This window comes from Lipophrys pholis (assembly GCF_963383615.2).
Source record: "Lipophrys pholis genome assembly, chromosome: 6".
In the NCBI taxonomy this organism is placed as follows: Eukaryota; Metazoa; Chordata; class Actinopteri; order Blenniiformes; family Blenniidae; genus Lipophrys; species Lipophrys pholis.
The window spans coordinates 23,979,358-23,999,710 of record NC_137629.1 but is presented as its reverse complement, the minus strand read 5'-3'; the positions used below and the strand labels follow the sequence as shown (position 1 = coordinate 23,999,710).

Sequence of the window (20,353 nt, the reverse complement as noted above, 5' to 3'; positions counted from 1 at the left end):
GCGTTTGATTGTTGCAGGGCTCAATGGCGGACAGAGCAGGGTAGTCGCGTAAACGCCGAGGACAATAACGTTTCGACTGGGTGATCTCCTGGAGTGACTCGGTCCTCCACCGCAACTGTCGAAAGCTCTCAGTCCGTTGTGCAGCCACATCCGACAGAAGTGAGCCGCCGCCTCGCAGACCATCTTCCTCGAGTTGCCCTCCCGAGCGGCGGAGAAGTTACACTGTTCATGGTGGCTCACTAGAGGCTGCTGCTGCTAGCTTGTGAGCGAACCATGGGGGAACCTCTCGAACTCATCGGGAAACGACTGCTTCTACTCCTCGACGATGGCAGGTCCGCGAACGGGCCCGAGCCGGGGAAGCCAGCCTGGGCCCGGGACTGGCTCCGGGGAACGGTTCGGGCGGTGAGCGTCATCGGCCTGCCCGTCCCGGAGGTTAGCGGAGGGGAGGCGACAACAACAACCACCGCTGCGGGGCTAACGGTCAGTGTTTACATACAAGTAATGTCGTCCTTGGTAGTCAAACACACGTCATTTAAGGCTTTTAAAGTGCGAGGTAGCTTTTTAGTGTGTTCTTTCCAACATTTAATCTGTTTTTGACCGTCAACATCGATACGTTTTCTGGGAGTTTACATTAGCACTTACATGTACTAGCTAGTACTCCAGTCGCATTAAGCAGGGCGAAGCCAAACTCGAGGGCGAGGATTTTTTCGGCCTTCGCTTTGTTCACCCTTTGGCTCCTCGACGTTTATCTTCACAATTATTCGCCCTAATATTGTAGTTTACGATTGCAAAGCACAGACACACCAGAGCTAACTGAACCGTGGCAATATTACAAGTGGTGGCAAGAAGGTAGCAAATGATAGTAACAGCGGATCACCGCCAGCTAGCGTTAGTGGAGTTAAAGGCCTTTTTGGGTTACAGTGAGGCTTCGTCTGTACTGAGGTCTCCTCTCAGTTTAATATGATCCCCTTCACACGAATATATCACTCTTAAAACCATTGAATGAGTCCACATATATCATATTTGAGAACCCGCAGAGTGAGATTTGCGCAATAAACGAGTGGTGGAGGTTGACCTACCTGCAGATAAACTTGATGTCGGTAAGTGTCTCCTTGAAAACAAGACCAGTAAATTTCATTTCACTTTCATTAAAATACTTTGATGGCTGATTCTTCTATCAATGTCTGACTTTACTATGTAGTTTGTCCATTCTTTCTTGAAAAGACATGAAGATTTCATCAGTTGCAGCCATCATATGTACTTTCTTGTCACACATTTTAAAACTCCACTTTATTGTTTTGAGCAAAATTAAACTCCAATTCCACTGTTGTAAAATTATCAATTGTAAAATACAATATTTACGTATTTTAAAATTGATAATTTTCCAAAAACTATAGAGGCGTTCCCTCTATACAAACAACTTCTAAGGTTCATGAAGGCAAAGGGAAATGTTTATTGGTAACCCAAGCCTAAGGCGCAATCTAAAGTGTTTATTAAAAATCACAAACTGTCAATTGGCAACAGTAATCCAGGGTATTATGATCAATCCATCCGTCTTCTCTACCACTTTATTCATCCCAGGGCTGGAGCCAATTGCTTCTAGTGATAAATAAAGATAGTGTACAACGTGCACAGATCAACATCACAGGGCAAACACAACAAGATGGATGACCGCACAGACTCACTTTCACAACTATGGACTGTTTGGATTCAGAATTGAACGATGTTTTTGAAATGTAGGAGAAAACCCGGAGTACCCGGATGACTCCGGAGAGCTGCCCTCTTTCCTGGACTCAAACCACTGACTGATCTAATCTATTGCAGTCAATCATCTGCACAGAAATTATTTTGAATTGTATGAACATATTTGGGGAGACCCGGTGCACCTCAAGGCACAGATAGAAAATGCAAACTTCCAAACTGGACACGAACCAAAAACTTTATTACTATGATGTTAAAGCGCTAACTACAACACTGTGGTGTGGTCCTTCTGTGTCATGACATGGATGTGCAAATTAGAAAACAGTCTCATGACTGTGGTAATGGTTTCAGAGCATCAGGAAACAACTCAGAATCAATGTATGTGTATGTTTGGAAAAACGTATTTCACCTCAGGTGTGTGTATCTGTTGAAACGCATTACAACATCCAAACACAAGCATGTGTGATCTATCCACAAGCACAGTGGGTTTGAAATAGGGATGGGGCCGATCCAGTATCGGTATTGGGTTCCTATCCCAACGTAATTCACGAATCGGAAATTTTGGATCCAACCTGCAGAGATTTCCGATCCATGAAGCCTCGTCTGTGCTTTACTGTTGCTGAAATGACTCCATAAGTGTTTCAATGCATGCTGCTCTGCTCACTGGCAGCAAAATGTGGCCTGGATTTCCTAAACTGAGGCGGGTCTCAATGAGACGCAGAGTAAGGAGTCAGGAATTCCACAGTTTGCAGCCAGCTAGCAGGCTAGCGTAGTAGCACTGCGGCTATCCAACTTTTCATGACAACATGTCTGTTTGGACGTATTTTACGCTCAAAACACCTCAAAGCAACACATCAACGTGGTTATTTGCATAGTCGTAGTACAGCCAGGCGGCCACTCTGCCGCCAGACGTCACCATTTTAAAACGCCAGGTCGCAGAGGAGAACGGCGCTGACCGCGGCATCAAAACAATGAACAGCAGCTCCTCCTCCATGAAGCTGCCTCCTACTCTGCGCAAAACTCCGTGAAAATAATCCCAATCGTTTGCGCTGTGTTTGCGCTGGTAAAATTGCAGTTTGTGCTGCGTTGCTAAAGAATTTCCCCAGGGATTGATAAAGTGATAAGTTTTTAAAGGTATAATAAGCTTATTATGAGATGATGACGTCACGTAGACCCCCATATTGTCCAAATCGAACAAAAATTGTTTGTACTGTTTCCTTTTCTGACCTTATACTAACCTCAAGTTGCCTTTTGAGAGAATACATGCATACATTCGTACATTTCATACTTGCCTGTAGAGAGGAGTTTATTACAGCCTCATATAAAATCAACAATAATGATTATAATAATATTAAAGCAAACAGAGCTATCGGTATCGGCAGATATCTAAATTCGGAAACTGGGATCGGATTGTAAGTGAAAAAACATGCATTTGTGCATCCCTAGTTTGAAATACTTTGCACCCACTTGTTGCATAAAACCTGCCATGGGTCAGCAGCTATAGGACGGGTGCAGAGGGGATTTGAGGACGTAGTTAACTTGGCCAATTCCCACCGTCCTGCTGACATTTGGAATCAAAGCTAGCGATCAAAGAAAAGGCCAGTTGTCCCATATCTGAACAAGTAACGACAACGGCAGCTGTGATTGGGAGCACATCAACAAACCAACTGCTTTCAGGCAACATTTCCAAAAGATACTTTGCCTGACAGATTTGAATCAGTGGATCTTGAAGAATAGTCCACTTGTGGAGAGTCTCTGTGTTTTGACTCTTAACTGAGAATGAGTGACGGTAAATAAGCTGAATTCCACCACCCTTCATTTTTCACAGTTATTGCTCTTAGTTGTTACTGTAGAATTTCAATACCAAGTATACAGAATACACAAGTTCTGATTTGTAATATTCATGAAATGAAAAAAATAGTAGACTAAAAATCAACTGTCGTCGCAGTAACCTCCAACTAAAACTCACTGACCAAACAGAAGTGTAGTAATCACAGTTGAAACTTATTAGCTTTTGCTAATCCACAATATCAATACATGGTAGATACATTAAATTCAATCGTGTTTCACAGTTGAATGAATATAAAATGTACTGAAGGTAATATTGCAGTCAATATTACATGAACCGATACTAGTATTTATGTGGCTAAAACAGAAAATAAATGTACAGAGGGTTTAGTTTCTATCATTTGGTTCAATGATAAACAAAAAAAAAAAAGAAAGGCATGGTGACCACCAAGTGACCTGGATTCAAGTGCTGATTCAATTCAGCTTTATTTATATAGAGCCAAATAAAGTGCAGTCACATCAAGGCACTTTTACAGAGAAAATAAACAATAACTTCAAATGAGGAAACAATAGCGACAGTGGAAAGGGAAAAAAAACCTCCTCTTTAACAGGAGGAAACCTTTGCAGAACCAAGCTCATAGCTGGCGACTTTCCGCCGTTCCAGTTGTTGTTAGTGGATAGAAGGAGAGGAAAGGATAAGACAGACAGATTGTGTGGAGAAATTCAAAGCCTGGTTCTTCCTCTTCAAACGTTGATCTGGACCCGGGACCAGCACCACCAAACAAGCAGCCTCCCTCAATAATCTCACTGACTTTCCAAGATTTGATAAACCACATTTACCACACATTTGAATTTATGAACTTAATGTTGTTTTCTCACTGACCGAGCATCCACTAATTTGAACTCTACCCTTACCTTACTCCCCTTATCTGTTGCATTGTGATGTTCTCTGTCTGGGAGTAAATATGTCAAATGCTTATGCACCATGAAATCCCACTCCTTAAGCTGCTGTAGTTCAGAATTTTATTTTATACTTGTCTTTATTTAAACATTTTTTGTTGATGGTGTTTTAGTTTAATATTAGGCCTTCAGTCTCTTGAGCCAGTGCGTGTCATTTCTGCTTGGCATTCATGTCCATTTCAGACATACGAGACGATACAAGTGTATGTCACTCCAAACCCTGCAGGGACTTGATACTTTGCACAAATCCTATAATAACGGGCTGCCAGGCCACCAAGAACTGAAGCCCGTTTAAAAGTTGTCCATGCATGACATGTGGCCTTTCCCAGGGATTAGTAAACATCCTCTTCAAGTCTACCTTCTCTTTGCAGCACGGACACATCTGCTTCTTTCCCATAAGCCACTCTGCGTTTTTGCTCCTCTTCCTGTTTGTATATGTCACCGAGAAACAGTGACTTGACAGCAAAGTGTGGCCATGACAACCCAACCTGCCCCAAAAAATCTAGTAAACCTTTTCAAAAAGATTATTCTAAATGTACATGAATAAAGACAGTCAGTTTTAGTTGTACTATATTTTTTAGCATTCGAATCATCCAATGTTTACAAAATGAGCTTTCTCAAAATTAATGACACTCTTGTGTCCTCATTGTGTTGCATGGGATGGGAAGTAAGATTCCTTTTTTCAAGCTGAATTATCCTTAATGTTAACAGAAGGTCCTATTTGAAAGGAACATTAAGACCTTATCAAATATTTCTGCTGCATAACCTTCATTTCTGTGGTGTTCGTTCTGTATAAAACAGCGTCAAAAATGTCATATCACAAAGCAAACAGTTAAAGAAAAACTGTTGAAATAACTTTTTATGTATTAAACCGTAGACAACATTTGTTCATGAGCTGCTGCTGCATTGACCATAAGTAATGTAATTCAAACAGCACCATATAGCCAGCTCTGATCAGATTGTCCCCATGTAATTGAATGAAAAAATATTATGGGATTGATCAATTGGCTGGAACAGATGATTTATTTGGTGCATATAAACCTGAACAAACATTTTTGGGGGGCTTTTTTTTTTGTGTCCTTAGAAATACGGGAATCTGATCTTACAGTCAAGAAGGAATCACTCTGATTCACAGCATGTAAGCAGAGCTAGTGTGTATGTCTGTGGTCAAAGTAATCTGCTTACAACAGACTCCACATGGGTGTGACATGTTCATTCACACAGGGCCAATTTCTACTAAATGGTAATCATCTCAGGGATGTAAAATTATTTCTTAAAGTGATTAAAGCAGGGGTCTCCAACTCCAGTCCTCAAGGGCGCCTGTCCTGCATGTTCTAGCTCTCTCCCAGTTGCAACCCACCGGATTCCAATGAGGAGCTTGGTATTGGGCTTTTTCACAACCTTGATGATGACATCATCATTAGATTCAGGTATGCTGAAGCAGGGAGAGAACTAAAACATGCAGGACAGGTGCCCCTGAGGACCAGAGTTGGAGACCCCTGGATTAAAGCAACTTCATATAATAAGTGGCCATAAAATACATCAAATAAAGGTCCTTAATTCAGACCAAATTCAGAGTGGTTGTATCTGTGGAGCGTGAAATTCATACCAGTAACTTCTGATCATGCCACACACTTTGCCTCACACCCAACATTAATGAAATAATAAAAATCAGGCAAAAGCTTAGTATTGTAATGCATTATATTTGCTTATGTTTGATTTGACTTTTTCTCATATGGCCACATTTATACAAGTATTTCTTTCTCTTCTTCTGTGGTAGGTATGTGTGGAGTTTGAGAATGCCTCCCAGCGGTCCTCGTGGGTGCAGGTGTATGATGATGGGGTGAAAGCGGTGCTGGTTGAAGACTCCATTGTTTGGGCCAGTCGAAGTGAGGCGACTGGGACAGCTGGAGCTCCAGCATCAGCCACAGCCTGGCCAGCTCTGGTGAGATCAACCATTGATGTGATGATTATTTCAGACATGTAGAGCAACACCATTTACACATAATCATTGACACAGTTCATGTATAAATGTACCCATATTCTAACAACATGTGTATATGAGCCCTCTCATACAACACAAACATTAATCATGACTGCAAAGGAGGAAGAAGCTAAACTTTTTCAATCCTGTTTGGGATTATACCGTGTTACGGGCGCGGTTGAGCAGATTTCTGGATAAAAATAGATGGTATGGATATTTGACCATCATATCTTGTTCCAGGCTGTTGCCAGTGAAGATTCAAGATTTCTTAAACCGCTACTTAGAAATGTAGAAAAGTTATCGTATTTTTCTTTTCCACATAACGGTAATAGATACAAGAATTTTGAATAAAAGTGCAACAGACTAATATAGAAATAAGTCAAAGTAGAAAGATTAATGAATTGAAATGCCGTATGGGTGTCCTCAGCGTTGCCCCTGGTGTGTCAGGAAGAGATGTGAGGTAGAATTTATGCACCGATTTCCCTTCTACATCCACACTGGCCTACAAACTGTGATCCAAACGTAAGCCTCACTCCAGGCTTCAGCAAGCTACTTATATCTCTCTGTGTTCTCATAAGTTTGACTTGTGTCTAATGTTCATATACAACGATGGTTTTCAGAGTGAAGGCTGGTGTTTTGAACACTGATTTCAATTCAGTACCAACATTCATTTGTTGCAGATGTCCTGCAGTTGCTGAAATAACCTGTCAGAATTCATAGCAGTCAGGTTATTTGAATACAAATATAAATAATTTTACTGGTGATCATACTGTTGAAAAATCACAAGAAAGCTAAAACACACTTGACAAACTCTGCATTATAGATTTGTAGTGTATCCTCTACCAGTGTCAGGCTTTCCATAAAAAAACAAAAGTAGAATGTGTTTATCTCAGTTAATCTGATTTAACATCTCCTCATTTTATTTTCGTGTGAGGTTCTCTGCTGCTTTTCACTGTTATTGATAGTGACAATTGTCCCTTTTCTTTTCTGCTCTACTGTTTGGTGCAACAGCAATGCCGAGCAGGAGAGAAATGAGTAAAGCGATATTCAAAGCCGTCAGCCAAGATGAAACACCGGGTATTAACCGGGCACTAGCATTTTGCATGCCCTTTCGAAAGTTTTATACCTCTCAGAGCTAAGCTCTGACTGTAAAATAGTCATCCACTTCATTGGCTTGTGCACAGAGCAGAAGCCGAACTTGTGTCCAGAAACACTTGTTCTCGTCCGTTTCAACTTTTCCAACTTTTCTCTGGCTTGTTATTGATACTTGCTAAGAAGTTTCAAATTAAATTTGAATCATCTCAAAATGTTTTCTTAATGACGTCCATTTCCTGATAACTGATATCTCATCGACAGTGTTTTTGTTTAGTTGAACTGTTTTCCTCAAATTGTTCAGATGTTTACATGTTGTGTTTTTCTGCAGGCTTACCGCTCTCTGGTGGACAAAGTGGGTCTGAGTTCATTGGTTCCTGTGGAGTACTTTGGAAACAAGAACTTAGAATTCCTGCCTGATAACAAAACTGTGCAGAGGTTTGAGGTGCGTTAAAGGGTTTCCAATGAGAACATCAACACTACTGCTCATTCAATTCTGCTTTTTTTTTTTTTTTTATTAAAATTTTTTTTTTTACAAATGTTAATTGAACACTTGTTTGGTGTTGTTGCTACGCTGTTGCAGTGTCACTAGTTTGAATCCAATGTGGTGTCTGTCTGTGCAGGTTGACAAAGACCTACGGCACCCGTTGCTGTTGGAGCAGCCGTCTGTGCAGGCTGCCATCACCAGCTGGCGTACCGACTTTGAACTGCAGGAGATCCTCAGAAAGGGTGAGGCAAAATCTGTACCGTTTTTCCGAATTGAAACGTAATCTTTTCACAGATAACTTAACCAAGTATTCACTGCACTTTACTGCATCCAAATAACAATAAAGAGCAACACTTTAACAACCAATGGAAAATTAATAAAAGTATATGTGCTAGCCATGCCACATCTATTGCCTTTTACTTTTTCCAGGTCTAACTACTTATCTGACCACTGTTCATGGTTTCAGGTTCATACACCATTCAAGGACGCAGAGTTCGTGTGTATCAGCCTGAGTTTGAGGAGTGCTGGGCCTCAGGATTGGTGTCACAGCACGACCCCATCTCACACATCATGGAGATTACCTTGGATAAGGTAAATCACATTGATCCTATTTTATACTCAAACTCATGACATGAAAGGAGGCTTCCCGATACTCATCCTTTGTTCTGCAGGGAGAAGAAAATCAGCTTGTAGATCCTCGGGTCATCCATGTCAAGCTGACTGAGGAGGAGGTAGGACTGTTGGTAGAAACATGTTTTCTCTGTACTGATGTGTTTTTTATCTTTTAACACCCTAACAATACAAATATTCTGTAATGTTCCCTCTTCTTTTAGCTCGGTAAGAATGGCCGGCGGAGGAAGGATAGTGAAACAGTGAAGGGTGATAATGGACGCAGACGCAGGACTGCGTCAGAAGGTGAGGATGACTTGAACTTGAAACGTTTTAAAGGAGCAGGAGATCCGGGAGCAGACGCACAGAACTGTGGCGACTCCAACAAAACTTCAGCGGATGGGATTGGGATCTGGGCTGGAGACTCGAGCGAAAGAGTCAGCAGCACAACCAAAAATGGAAGCTCATCTGAAGGAACCTTTGCTCAGGGCAGAGTGTCGTCCCCCAACACCACTTCTTCACTTCAGATGGACCCGACAAACGCCACTGCTCGTTACTCTGCCCACGTCAAAGAGAACGGCCGCTCCCTCTCCACACAAGGAGCAGCAGACTCCACCACCACCATTACTCACACCCCAACCCCTCCTCCCCTGAAACCAGCCCCCTCCCCTTTCTCCACCACGTCTTTTCCTTCACTAGGCCAGATGCCAATCTTAGTCCCTGGAGCTCCAGGCCCCAAGGCTTCCCCATCCCCCCAACCAGACAGAGAAGAGGCTTCCCAGTCGGCATATTCCAAAACCGCTGCTCTTGTCTCCCCGGGACCTGTCACCATTTCTTGGTCTCAGGACAGTGGTCCCAGTGTGGCGCTCTCTGCTTCTGTGGGTTTCAGTGCTAAAGCTCCAACCTGGGGAAGCCAGACTGAGGTAAGACAGTCAATATGATTATTGCTTTTGCTTTTAAATGTAAATTACAGATGTGGACCATCATCAATTAATATATTTGATTTCCATGAGGAAAGATAAAAGTTTAAATGAAAGTGAGAATTGAGAAGCTCGTGCTTCAATGACCTGTCAGACTATCATTGTGGGCAAATTATTCACAAGCAGCTTTAAACTGGTCTGCATTGGACAGGATAGAGCTTTATTTAGTGATTATGCGCTAGTGCCTTGAACATTATCCTTATCCCAAGTCTGAAATTGGTTTGGATCCAAGGTAAGTTGTGTTGAACAAGAGAAAATCACAACATGTTCTCCAGATTTATCTGTGCTACAAAGAAACACAACTGACATTTCGAATGTTTGAAATGTGGAAAAGTGCTACAAACTGCAGTACATCAAATGTGTGAAACACTGTTGCCATGTTTGAAATTCTCACTATATTTAGAGTAAGACTTTTAAAGATTTGTTATGAAAGCACATATCACTTTTATCTTTCTTTCCCAGCAGAGTGCAACAACAATGTAATAGAATAAATTGCGCATGGATTAATTTTCAATAGAATTAAATTATGCATTCCAGAGAATAATTGTTTGTGAAAAGGCATGTAATGAACTGTGACATTTCTATTGTTGTGGAGTGAACGCACATACTTTTACAACCCGGTATGATGTGCCATGATACCCTCACTGATAATAGTTCTGTTACTACTGTTTATATACATTCACTTGTTTTCTCAGGGATCCAAAACGGCCTCAAGTTTCCGGTTGTCCCAGGCGGTGTCTGCTGCTCCTGTATTTGGAGACGTTACCTCTCAGACCAATGGAGCTCCTACTGCAAGTTCAGCTTCACAGGACACTCCGAGGCCTTTCGGCTTTGGATTCGGAACCGTAAAGAATGAGTCTCAAGCTCAGCAAGACCAAAACCTGTTTTTCCAGTGTATGACCCAGACGTCTGGCCCCAGCCAGAGCCTAGGTGCAGGCCAGACCCAATCCAAGGACTCCAATTATTTCACTTCAGTGTCGGAGGGCCTGAGTAAACAGCCCCCAAGCCTTTTTAAGAGCACAGCCTCCACTGAAGGGCTGAAAAAGCCTGACCAGCCCAAAGTGCCTGAGGCCCATCCAACAGGAAACGGTGTGTTCAACAAATCGCCATTGGCCTTTCAGGGCATGGGTGGCTCTGCAGGAGGACCGAGCTCTAGCTTATGTGGCAGTGGTGTTGCTGTGACTGCTGGAGTCCAAAACACTTCTAAGAAGAACTGTAATAATGGAACTTCTGCAGGGGGATTGGGATTGCAGTCTGGTTTTAATTCTTCAGATAGTCACCAGAACCTGTTTCTACAAGCCTCTAAAGAGCCTACAAATCCATTTCTGGCATATGGAGATAAAACCTCCCTCACACCTTTCCCTGGCCTTACTGGGACTGAGCCGCAGACCCACGGTCCTGTTTTGGATGGCAAACCAAACCTGTTCACGATGGCAGAGCCACCAAAGGGGATTCTGTCTTCTGCGTTCTCAGCAGCTGCTCCAGCCAGCTCTTCCTCCTCTCTGGCTCCAGCCTCTTCTCCCAGAATACAGAGTGATGGAGCTGTGAAGAGCGAGGAGCAAAGTGATGGGGAGATGCCGACATCCACGTCAGGATGCTCCATGTTCGGCAGCACCGGTCCTGGTGGAACAGAGGAAGAGTCTGTTTCCTTTGACCAGAACCAGTCCCAGAAGTTTAACCTGGAAGACAGAGGCCAGTCTTCGAAACATGACTCTGACTCCAGCAGCAACAGTGACCTCTCAGACCTGAGTGATAATGAGGAGGGGTTAGAGAAAGGTCAAATTCCAGGAGGACCTCCGCATTCTTCCAAGGACGCAGCCCTTCTACAGAAAAATAAAATCCAAGGAGCTGCAAAGAGTCGTCCACGTAACAAACCTTTTAAAGGTAAGTTCTACCCGCTTTCACGTCCATGCTATCATTTATGATGATCAATTTTATTAGATGTAGAATTAACAGAAATTCTCTTTTAGTGGGCCAGTCTGTGCTGAAAGACCAGAGCAAAGTACGCCGTCTGAAGCAGTCTGGCGAGTCTTTTCTCCAAGATGGCTCCTGCATCAACGTGGCCCCTCATTTACACAAGTGTCGTGAGTGTCGCTTGGAGCGCTACCGTAAATACCGAACTACAGACGACGACAGCGATAATGATGACGATCCAAACGTGGCCTGTCGTTTTTTCCACTTCAGAAGGTATGGGCAATGCTCGTATTTTGCATTGCATAATTGAGCTTAATATTAGTTATTCAAATAGTGCAAACTATCATACTTTGCTGAAAACTGACATCTATTTTGCTTGTTGTTAGGTTGGCCTTCACTCGCAAAGGTGTACTGCGTGTGGAAGGCTTTCTTAGTCCTCAGCAGAGTGACTCCATGGCTATGGGTCTGTGGCTTCCTGCACCAGCTGTACAAGAGGGCCTGGACCTCGATACATCCAAGTACATCCTGGCTAATGTGGGAGACCAGTTCTGTCAGCTGGTCATGTCTGAGAAAGAGGCCATGATGATGGTGGAACCTCACCGTGAGTGTGACAATACATTTCCGTCGTCTTGTCGAGCCACGTGTTCATCTGGCCAGCATTTCACCCAGTGCTCAAGCGGTCAGGTGTGTCGTATAAACTTGTTGTTTTTGTTCTTCAGAGAAAGTGGCATGGAAGCGTGCCGTGCGAGGTGTCCGAGAAATGTGCGACGTGTGTGAGACCACTCTCTTTAACATCCATTGGGTGTGTCGCAAGTGTGGCTTTGGCGTGTGTCTGGACTGCTATCGGCTGCGCAGAAACAGGCCACGTGAGGGTGAGTCTTGAACAGAAAGCAATATTTAACTCGTCTGCTATTGGTTAACCAAACTGTCTGTTTACCCGTATTTTTTGTTGTTGTTGTTTTTTTTTATATCCTTCAGATATTGACGAAGGTCCAGAAGATGAGGTTTTCTCTTGGTTGAAGTGTGCCAAAGGCCAACCCCATGAGCCACAGAACCTCATGCCGACTCAAATTATACCTGGGACGGGTAATAGTCTAAATCATTGCATCCTAAAGATATAAATCTTCACATAAGAAACACCAGGTTTCTATTATGAGCTTTAGTACAATGACATGTGCGATGACGGGCTTTATTGCTTTTTCTCTCTCAGCTCTTTACAACATAGGTGATATGGTACATTCAGCGAGAGGCAAGTGGGGTATCAAAGCAAACTGCCCTTGTGCCAGTCGACACACGAAGCCTCTAGTGCGCCCTACTGCGCCCAATGGGATATCACAGGTACTGTCCTTCAAATTATTCTTATTTAGTTTCTTGAAATTGTTTGACTTGAACGTTGTTCAGTGGCTGTGCTTGTCTCGTCAGTCTCCCATGAGCAGCGGGGGTAGTAGCCTTCCAGTCGCAGCCTCTGGTGCTGGCACCACTCCGAAATCAGAGGGAGACACACCTGCAATCAAAACAGAACCTACACAAACAGCAGCGCCATCAGACAGTGGCGGAGGAGAAAGTGTTGGTAGCACTAGTAACTCCACCAGTGGTGCTTCGTCCCCCTGTAACCTTGCCCAGCCTCCTGCCAAGGAGTCACGCTCATCGGGAGAAGGCAACAGCTCTGCTTTGCACTGGCTGGCAGACTTGGCTACTCAGAAAGCAAAGGATGACACCAAGGGTCAGTAGGAAAATTGAAATTGCTAATTTAGTGGGCTCCATCAGAAGTTAATTAAAAAAATAAAATAAAAAAAAAACCCCGGAGCAAATCAAGGTGAAGTTTAATGTTGCATCAATATTTTATGCCTCCAGAATCGGGATCTCTTCGCTCCATGATGAATCGAGACACTCGGCCACCCTTTGGACTGGATTCACTCAGTGCCCTGTCAAAGCCTTCTGCTTCCAGCCCCAAGTTGTTTAACAGCCTGCTACTGGGCTCCACCATGACCCAGTCTAAACCCGAGGGATCCAGTCTCCGAGACCTGCTCAACTCAGGACCGGGGAAATTGCATCAGGGCCCTGGAGAGAGTGGGGTACCTTTCCCCTCTGTATTTACCTCAACAGGAGTACGTATACATTTCTATCATTCTAATTGGCAACACCACTTGTAGACGTTGTCCCCATAAATGTGTAAATAGCCAAAAGTAGAAATTGGAAGTGTTAGTCATTGACTTTTCATGTTGTGTTTTTGTCATGTTAATGTTTGGAATACTAACATTAGGATTAGCAGAATGGTTACAAGTTGTATGACTTCTATCTGCTGGTGTGTGAATGAGTTATTTTGATTGAGGGGTGAACTGCCTATTAAAACAGGCTCTATTGATGAGTTCATGCTTATTGCTTTGTAACTCAAGATTCCTGTTTGGTCTGTCAGGGTGACAAGTTGAAGAGCAGCCTCCCAAACTTCTTGGACCACATCATCGCGTCGGTTGTGGACACCAAGAAGGCAGTGGGCCGTCGCTCTGGAACGTCTGATGGCAGCGAGCTCAGCGTGTTGGGGGGCCGCAAAGAAGGAGTGATGGGCCTCAGTGTTTTGGAACCACACACATCACACTCCTGGCTCTGTGATGGGCGACTGCTCTGCCTACAGGATCCCAGCAACAGCAACAACTGGAAAATCTTCAGGGAGTGCTGGAAGCAGGGACAGGTGAGAACACATGATGAAAGAAAGATTGTTCCAGATGAAGGAACCCTAACCCTACTGATGAGCTGACATGCATTGCTCTTTCCTCACCTCTCTCTTCTTTTCTCCTTGATAAACAGCCTGTGCTGGTATCAGGGATACATAAACGCCTGAAAGCTGAGTTGTGGCGGCCTGAGGCCTTCAGTGAGGAGTTTGGAAATCAGGACGTAGACCTGGTCAACTGTAGAAGTTGTGCTATTATCTCTGACGTGAAGGTGCGAGACTTTTGGGACGGCTTTCAGGTCATCTCCAGTAAGTAACTAAGCATTTATTTGTGTATGCGCATGTGAACATTGTTATTAATAATGCCCTTTGCTCTTATAACAAGGTGTGGTTAATATTATTTCTGTAACTGCAGAGCGACTGGTAGACAATGATGGGCAACCCATGGTGTTAAAACTAAAAGATTGGCCTCCAGGTGAAGACTTCAGGGACATGATGCCCACACGGTGAGGAACTCGCATTTCATCACCTCCATGTGTTTGTCTGCCAGTCACAGATCTGTGAACTAATGTTTTTAGTGTCGCATGTGGAAGGTCTGTCAAATAACTATGAGTCACACTTTCTCCAGGTTTGATGATTTAATGGATAACCTCCCCTTGCCCGAGTACACAAAAAGAGATGGCCGTCTAAACCTCGCAGCCCGCTTGCCCAACTTTTTTGTGCGTCCTGATCTCGGACCCAAGATGTACAATGCCTATGGTAAGAATCATCATCTGAATCAAAGACGGTGTTTATCTTTACAGTTTTTGCGCCGTCACTCACACACTCTTTCACCCTCAGGCCTAATCTCGACTGAAGACAGGAAGGTGGGAACCACTAACCTCCATCTGGATGTATCTGATGCCGTCAACGTCATGGTGTATGTTGGCATTCCTCACGGTGACGGAAACCACGAGCAAGGTCGGTAGACTTCACAAACACACTTTGCGTCCTCGTCTGATATGCTAAATTGCATTCAAATATGCCCAATACACTCGTTTTTTTGTGTTTCAGCATTGAGTGAGCAGCTAAACTTACTGAAATCAGTATTTGCATTTCAAAACAAAACATTTAATCCCCAAAATGTTTTTATTGGTGGTGTTACTTTCAGTTTGCTACACATCATATCCAACACATTGTGCATTCATTTCAAACATTTCTTATCATTTTCATGTAACTGATCACTACTGAACAGTTCTCTCCCAACATTGTCTAGACTTCATGTTTAGACTGTTTGAAGTCATTCCAATCTTGGTCAAGACCCTGGAAAGACCCTTCAATGGGTCTCAGTTTTTTTTACATTGTGGTAAAATTTCTCATTCACAGAGGCAGATATCTCTGGACGTGCAGGTCTGTAGACTTTCAGTTGTATCACTTGAGTAGCATGCCCTTCTACTTGACTAACCCCCTCCCCCCCGACTTTTCACTCTTCTGCTCCATCCCTATGTTGTTGTTTGTGCAGTAGGGGCCAGAGCACTTGGACTTGTCTTTCAGTTTCTGCTGCTGTGTTTTACCCCATTGCATATTTCTTAGTTCATGCCAGCTGCAATAGACTGCATAACTCCTTGCCGCCCTCTGGACATCCTTGCTTTTTCCTTTCTGTGTAGACTCAAAGGTTTATATTGAACAGTGTGTCACATTTGGACATTTTGATCAATGTGAATCTTCATTCACATTGTCTGAGTCGTTGGATTGGGAGAACCTACAGTTCCTCTCTGGCTTGGGTGCGGTGTGCTCTGGTCCTTACACTGGGTGGAAAGGTTGAACGTTTTGCTCATCATAGCCTCCCCTACCGAAACAAACGCAATGAACGGGTGTATATTGTTAAGACTTCTATAATGACAGGTATTTTCATAAATGACAAACTCCTCACCATGGTCCTCTTTTAATTGTTGATCACAGGCAGGGAGTAAGAAGTGAAGAGGAATTTATTGTTTGGTCACATATAAACATCTGTCTGTCTATTCAACAGTGAACTAATGGAATGAATGGAAGTGAAGCATCAGTCTGTGCTGAAACCTTCACAGGTCTGATTGAAATAAGTAAGAATAGCCTTTAAAAAAAAGAGAGAGAGAAGGTTGTTTCAAGTATAGTTTAGGACTTTTCTCACTTTTAAAACTTAATATAAGTGGTTAATACAATCTGTCGGGTAGTGTAAAACAGACCAAAATATGCATCAGGTATAGATTTGAAACAATACAAACGCCTTGCACTGAACAGGAAGTAATGGAGAAGTTCACAAATATGGCCACATGCCTATTAAAGGGTTAGCATAACAGAATTCTGACTTTAGCATTGACTTTCAAGACTTCTTTTTCCAAGTTCCCAGAATCAGCTTTCCTTTGATTTAATTTGTTGGTATAAGGCCACCATAGAACCAAGACACTTTGTTTTTTTCAGGAAAAAAGAAAAAAAAATTTTTTTTTTTTATTTATTTCCTATTCACTTTTCATTCTTACAACTGGAGATATGAAATACCTGCAGTCCTCCAACCTGGCGACTAAATTATGACCGTGGAATCCGCTGTGGAGATTAAATAAGAATGACTGTGCCAGTACACACAAACATTGTAAGCCGACTCATAAGTCACTGCTCACATGGCCGGATCGCTAAAAGAAAGTGACGATGCATAACCTGGGGCTCTTGAAAGACAAAGGCCCCCTTCGACATACTTGTTAGTGACTGTGCTTGTTTCCAGTCGCCTTTCAGTACTAAATGTGGAGGTCAGAAGTCTCCCGCGGCAGTGGGGTTATCTGCTTTTTGAATCAGGCTGTGGATGTGAACATTGTGTTAGTGAATGTGATCGTGTAGTCTGTAATCTGTCCTTTTTTTTTTCTGCCCCAGTGGTTCTCAACTGGTCTGGCCACAAGATACACATTTAGTTTCAGTCACATCCAAAGTTTTAATGGAATGCATCTCATTGGTACAATATGTAGAGATAATAGTCCTATGGTAGCTTCATGCCTCATCAATTGGCTCCTTAAGGAATACCTGTCCATACAGAGGACTACTGCTGGGAGATATTTTGCTGTGAAAGCCATATTATGCAGTTGGAAATTGTCTTTTAATGGTTGTTCTTTTAAAAAAAACAAATGCACTTAAGATACAAACCCGTACACGTAAACACCTGAAGCCCACCAACAATGGACATGTGACCCTCCACTGGGTCACGAGCCAGTTGAGAACTACAGTTCTGCACCATCTGTGTCCAGCAGTATGATGGTTGTCCACTGGTTCGCTTAACAAGTACGTGTGAAAGTGGGACATTAACAGTCGTGATCACAGTCCCAGGCCTGAAGCATGATGTGTTTGGTCAATAACAGAGATGGAAAGAAGAAGAGGCAATAACATTGAAGTGATTGGAAGAACAAGAAGTGCTGCTCAAATCAACCTCTTTAAGAGGAAGCTGGACTCTTAAAGTTCTTGTTCACATTGAAACCCTGCTGTTGCTCTGTATGTGTCGGTTTGGTCTCCAGAGGTCATGACCACCATTGAGGAGGGCGATGTGGATGAAATGACCAAGAGGAAGGTGTATGAGGGAAAGGAGAAACCTGGAGCTCTCTGGCACATCTACGCTGCCAAGGACGCTGAGAAAATCCGAGAGCTGCTCCGCAAGGTGAGCTGCCAGTAGAGTTCTATTTCAAATGGCGAAAGATCCCACCGAGGTCACTGCTACTCACTGTACTAGTTACAATTTAAACCAAGTACTCTGAGAGATGACAGAATTATCACAAGTCAATACAAAAGAGGGTAGATGACCCTTCACAAGGTCACTGGTTTGAGTCCTGAAAATGTCTGTCGTCTTTTCTAAATCATGACCTAATTTTTTGCTTTCGTCAGGTGGGAGAAGAGCAAGGACAGGAAAACCCTCCAGACCATGACCCCATTCACGATCAGAGCTGGTACCTGGACCAGGGGCTCCGCCGCAGGCTCTACGAAGAGTATGGCGTCCAGGGCTGGGCCATTGTTCAGTTCTTAGGAGATGCTGTCTTTATCCCTGCTGGAGCGCCGCACCAGGTCGGACGTTAGATGAAGATAATTGTCCACATAACATTCTTAAATGGCCCATTTATAAAGATGCAACACTCTTGTTTGGTGAAGAGATTTGCTCACTGTGCCGTCCTCTCCGCCCTCTCAGGTACACAACCTGTACAGCTGTATCAAGGTGGCAGAGGACTTCGTGTCTCCTGAACACGTGAGACACTGTTTCAGACTCACGCAGGAGTTCAGGCACTTGTCCACGACTCACACGAACCACGAAGACAAACTACAGGTGGGTGTGCGTCTCTTCTTCTGACCGCATCGTGTCACATTCAAGTCCAGTGGAGCTTCAATCCAAGCTTCTGGCTCCTTTCCAGGTCGACTGGAAATGTTGTCATAGAAGGTGCTTGAAGCTGTTTAAAGTACAATTTAAAGTATTCAAGCTGTGTTTTGGGGAAAAATACCATCAAAGACACAACGCAGCTTTCTGTAAAATACTTTGCGTAAAACAGATGCATTAAGCCATGGCCACCACAGCATGTGGTTTTTAGCATCATCACAATCCCTGTATTTGTTCTGGTACAGTGTGACTTTGGTAAAAATGAAGAGGAGCTTGTCCTCTCCTCAGTCACACTGCTGCCACTTTTCCTTCCTTTTTGTGAGTGTCAGCGGTCCTCCACTGGGGGTGCCAGAGAGCCTCAGTTGGGTTACAACTGCTGGGGGAACTCTGGGCTCATGGGATGCCTTTTCCCAGTGTCCTTTCTTTTCAACCTCTCTTTCAACGCAAGAGGAGAAATCATGAGAATAAAAATAAATGAAGATACTCCAAAAAAAATAAAAAATCCTTTTTCCATAACCATCTGAGGTTTTTTCGAAGCAATACTCCAATGTTTAGTGTTGTTTTTGAGGCCTTCTGTCCTTTCTGTTTCTTGCTGCCTTCTGATGAGACTTTCTTCGCTCCCTCAGGTGAAGAACATCATCTACCACGCAGTGAAAGACGCTGTCGGGACACTGAAGGCCCACGAACCCACACTGGCTCGTCCTTAGTTCCTCTGTCTGAACAACCAGCCTCTGAAAACCACTCCACTCTGTGCACCAACATAACACAAGTACAAGCTGCAGAGAACAGAGATATTGTAGGTTATTTTTTTTTTTTGTTTTTTGGGACAGGGTGGGAGCGGGGCGGGTGGGAACATTTGATTTGGGGATCAGACGCGAGGGCCTAATCAGCATTTTGATGAAGGAAGTCCTTCGTCGCTGTTAAACAGTACACACAAACATGTCTAGTTTTTAATTTGATTTTGGTTCTTTTTATGATTAACTCTGTATTTAAGGTCAGTGTGTTTGTTCTGTTGTTTTCATTGTATATGTAAGATGTGAGAGGAAGGGAGGTAAAAGCTGATGTGCCTTTGGAGCAGAAGATCAGCTACATTATAAGCAAACTGGCAGAAATGTGAGTTCTGGGCTAACTTTCCTATTTTGATGACGTTGATTTATTTTTTTTTTGTTTCCAATAGGAACAAGGTTAACCTGTTTTTGTACATTTCTTTTGATGTCTTTAAACAGCTGATTGTTTCTGCCCTCTGTGGCTGAAATGAATTTGAGGAGCAGCCAGTCAAGGGAAGCAGACCAAAGTTTTATATTTTTAGTTTTCTTATTTCACTCTTAGTGTAAGAAATCTTTTTCTTTTTATACATCACAAGGAAATGATTGGAACGGCTTCAGAAAGGATGTTTTTTTTTTTTTTTCCTTCTTCTCCCCACCTGTCTTTGTTCCGTGAGCTGAATAAACTGCAGACAGAACTACTGGCCATTAACATTGTATCAATATATATATATTGATCTTAGCAGTCTGTTTGATTTTTCACAATAAAGTTTACAAAAACTAATGTTTTTTTCACAAAGTGTCTTCATCCGCACTACCACATGGACATGGAAAAGTTTTAAAAAGGTCAGGATCTGGTCATATGGAGGTGTACGGTTTTATCATCAGTTTGTACTGAGTTACTCTCAGAAGTGTCAGTTTTGCTTGCACATTAAATTAGCTAACTTTTGATGGATGGTAGGCTCTCTTTAACAAAGGCTGCTTATAATATTGAATCAAAAGCAAACCCAGGAAACATGTTACTGCATTACTATTAATAAAATTTT

At 43.0% G+C, this 20,353-nt stretch overlaps 1 protein-coding gene across 1 annotated transcript; it reads left to right on the top strand.

The window, feature by feature from the left end:
* On the top strand, window positions 1-20,086 carry kdm3b (lysine (K)-specific demethylase 3B). Its single transcript, XM_080465844.1, has 25 exons — window positions 1-480; window positions 6,230-6,394; window positions 7,857-7,970; window positions 8,149-8,254; window positions 8,479-8,603; window positions 8,684-8,743; window positions 8,846-9,544; window positions 10,297-11,485; window positions 11,572-11,788; window positions 11,902-12,116; window positions 12,235-12,387; window positions 12,494-12,601; window positions 12,726-12,853; window positions 12,938-13,238; window positions 13,370-13,623; window positions 13,932-14,204; window positions 14,321-14,492; window positions 14,599-14,689; window positions 14,812-14,942; window positions 15,024-15,143; window positions 15,549-15,572; window positions 17,699-17,838; window positions 18,063-18,239; window positions 18,361-18,495; window positions 19,170-20,086. The coding sequence occupies exons 1-25, from the start codon at window positions 274-276 to the stop codon at window positions 19,248-19,250; spliced, it is 5,385 nt and encodes a 1,794-aa protein (XP_080321970.1). The 5' UTR covers window positions 1-273; the 3' UTR covers window positions 19,251-20,086.
* The last annotated feature ends 267 nt before the right edge of the window (window positions 20,087-20,353 follow it).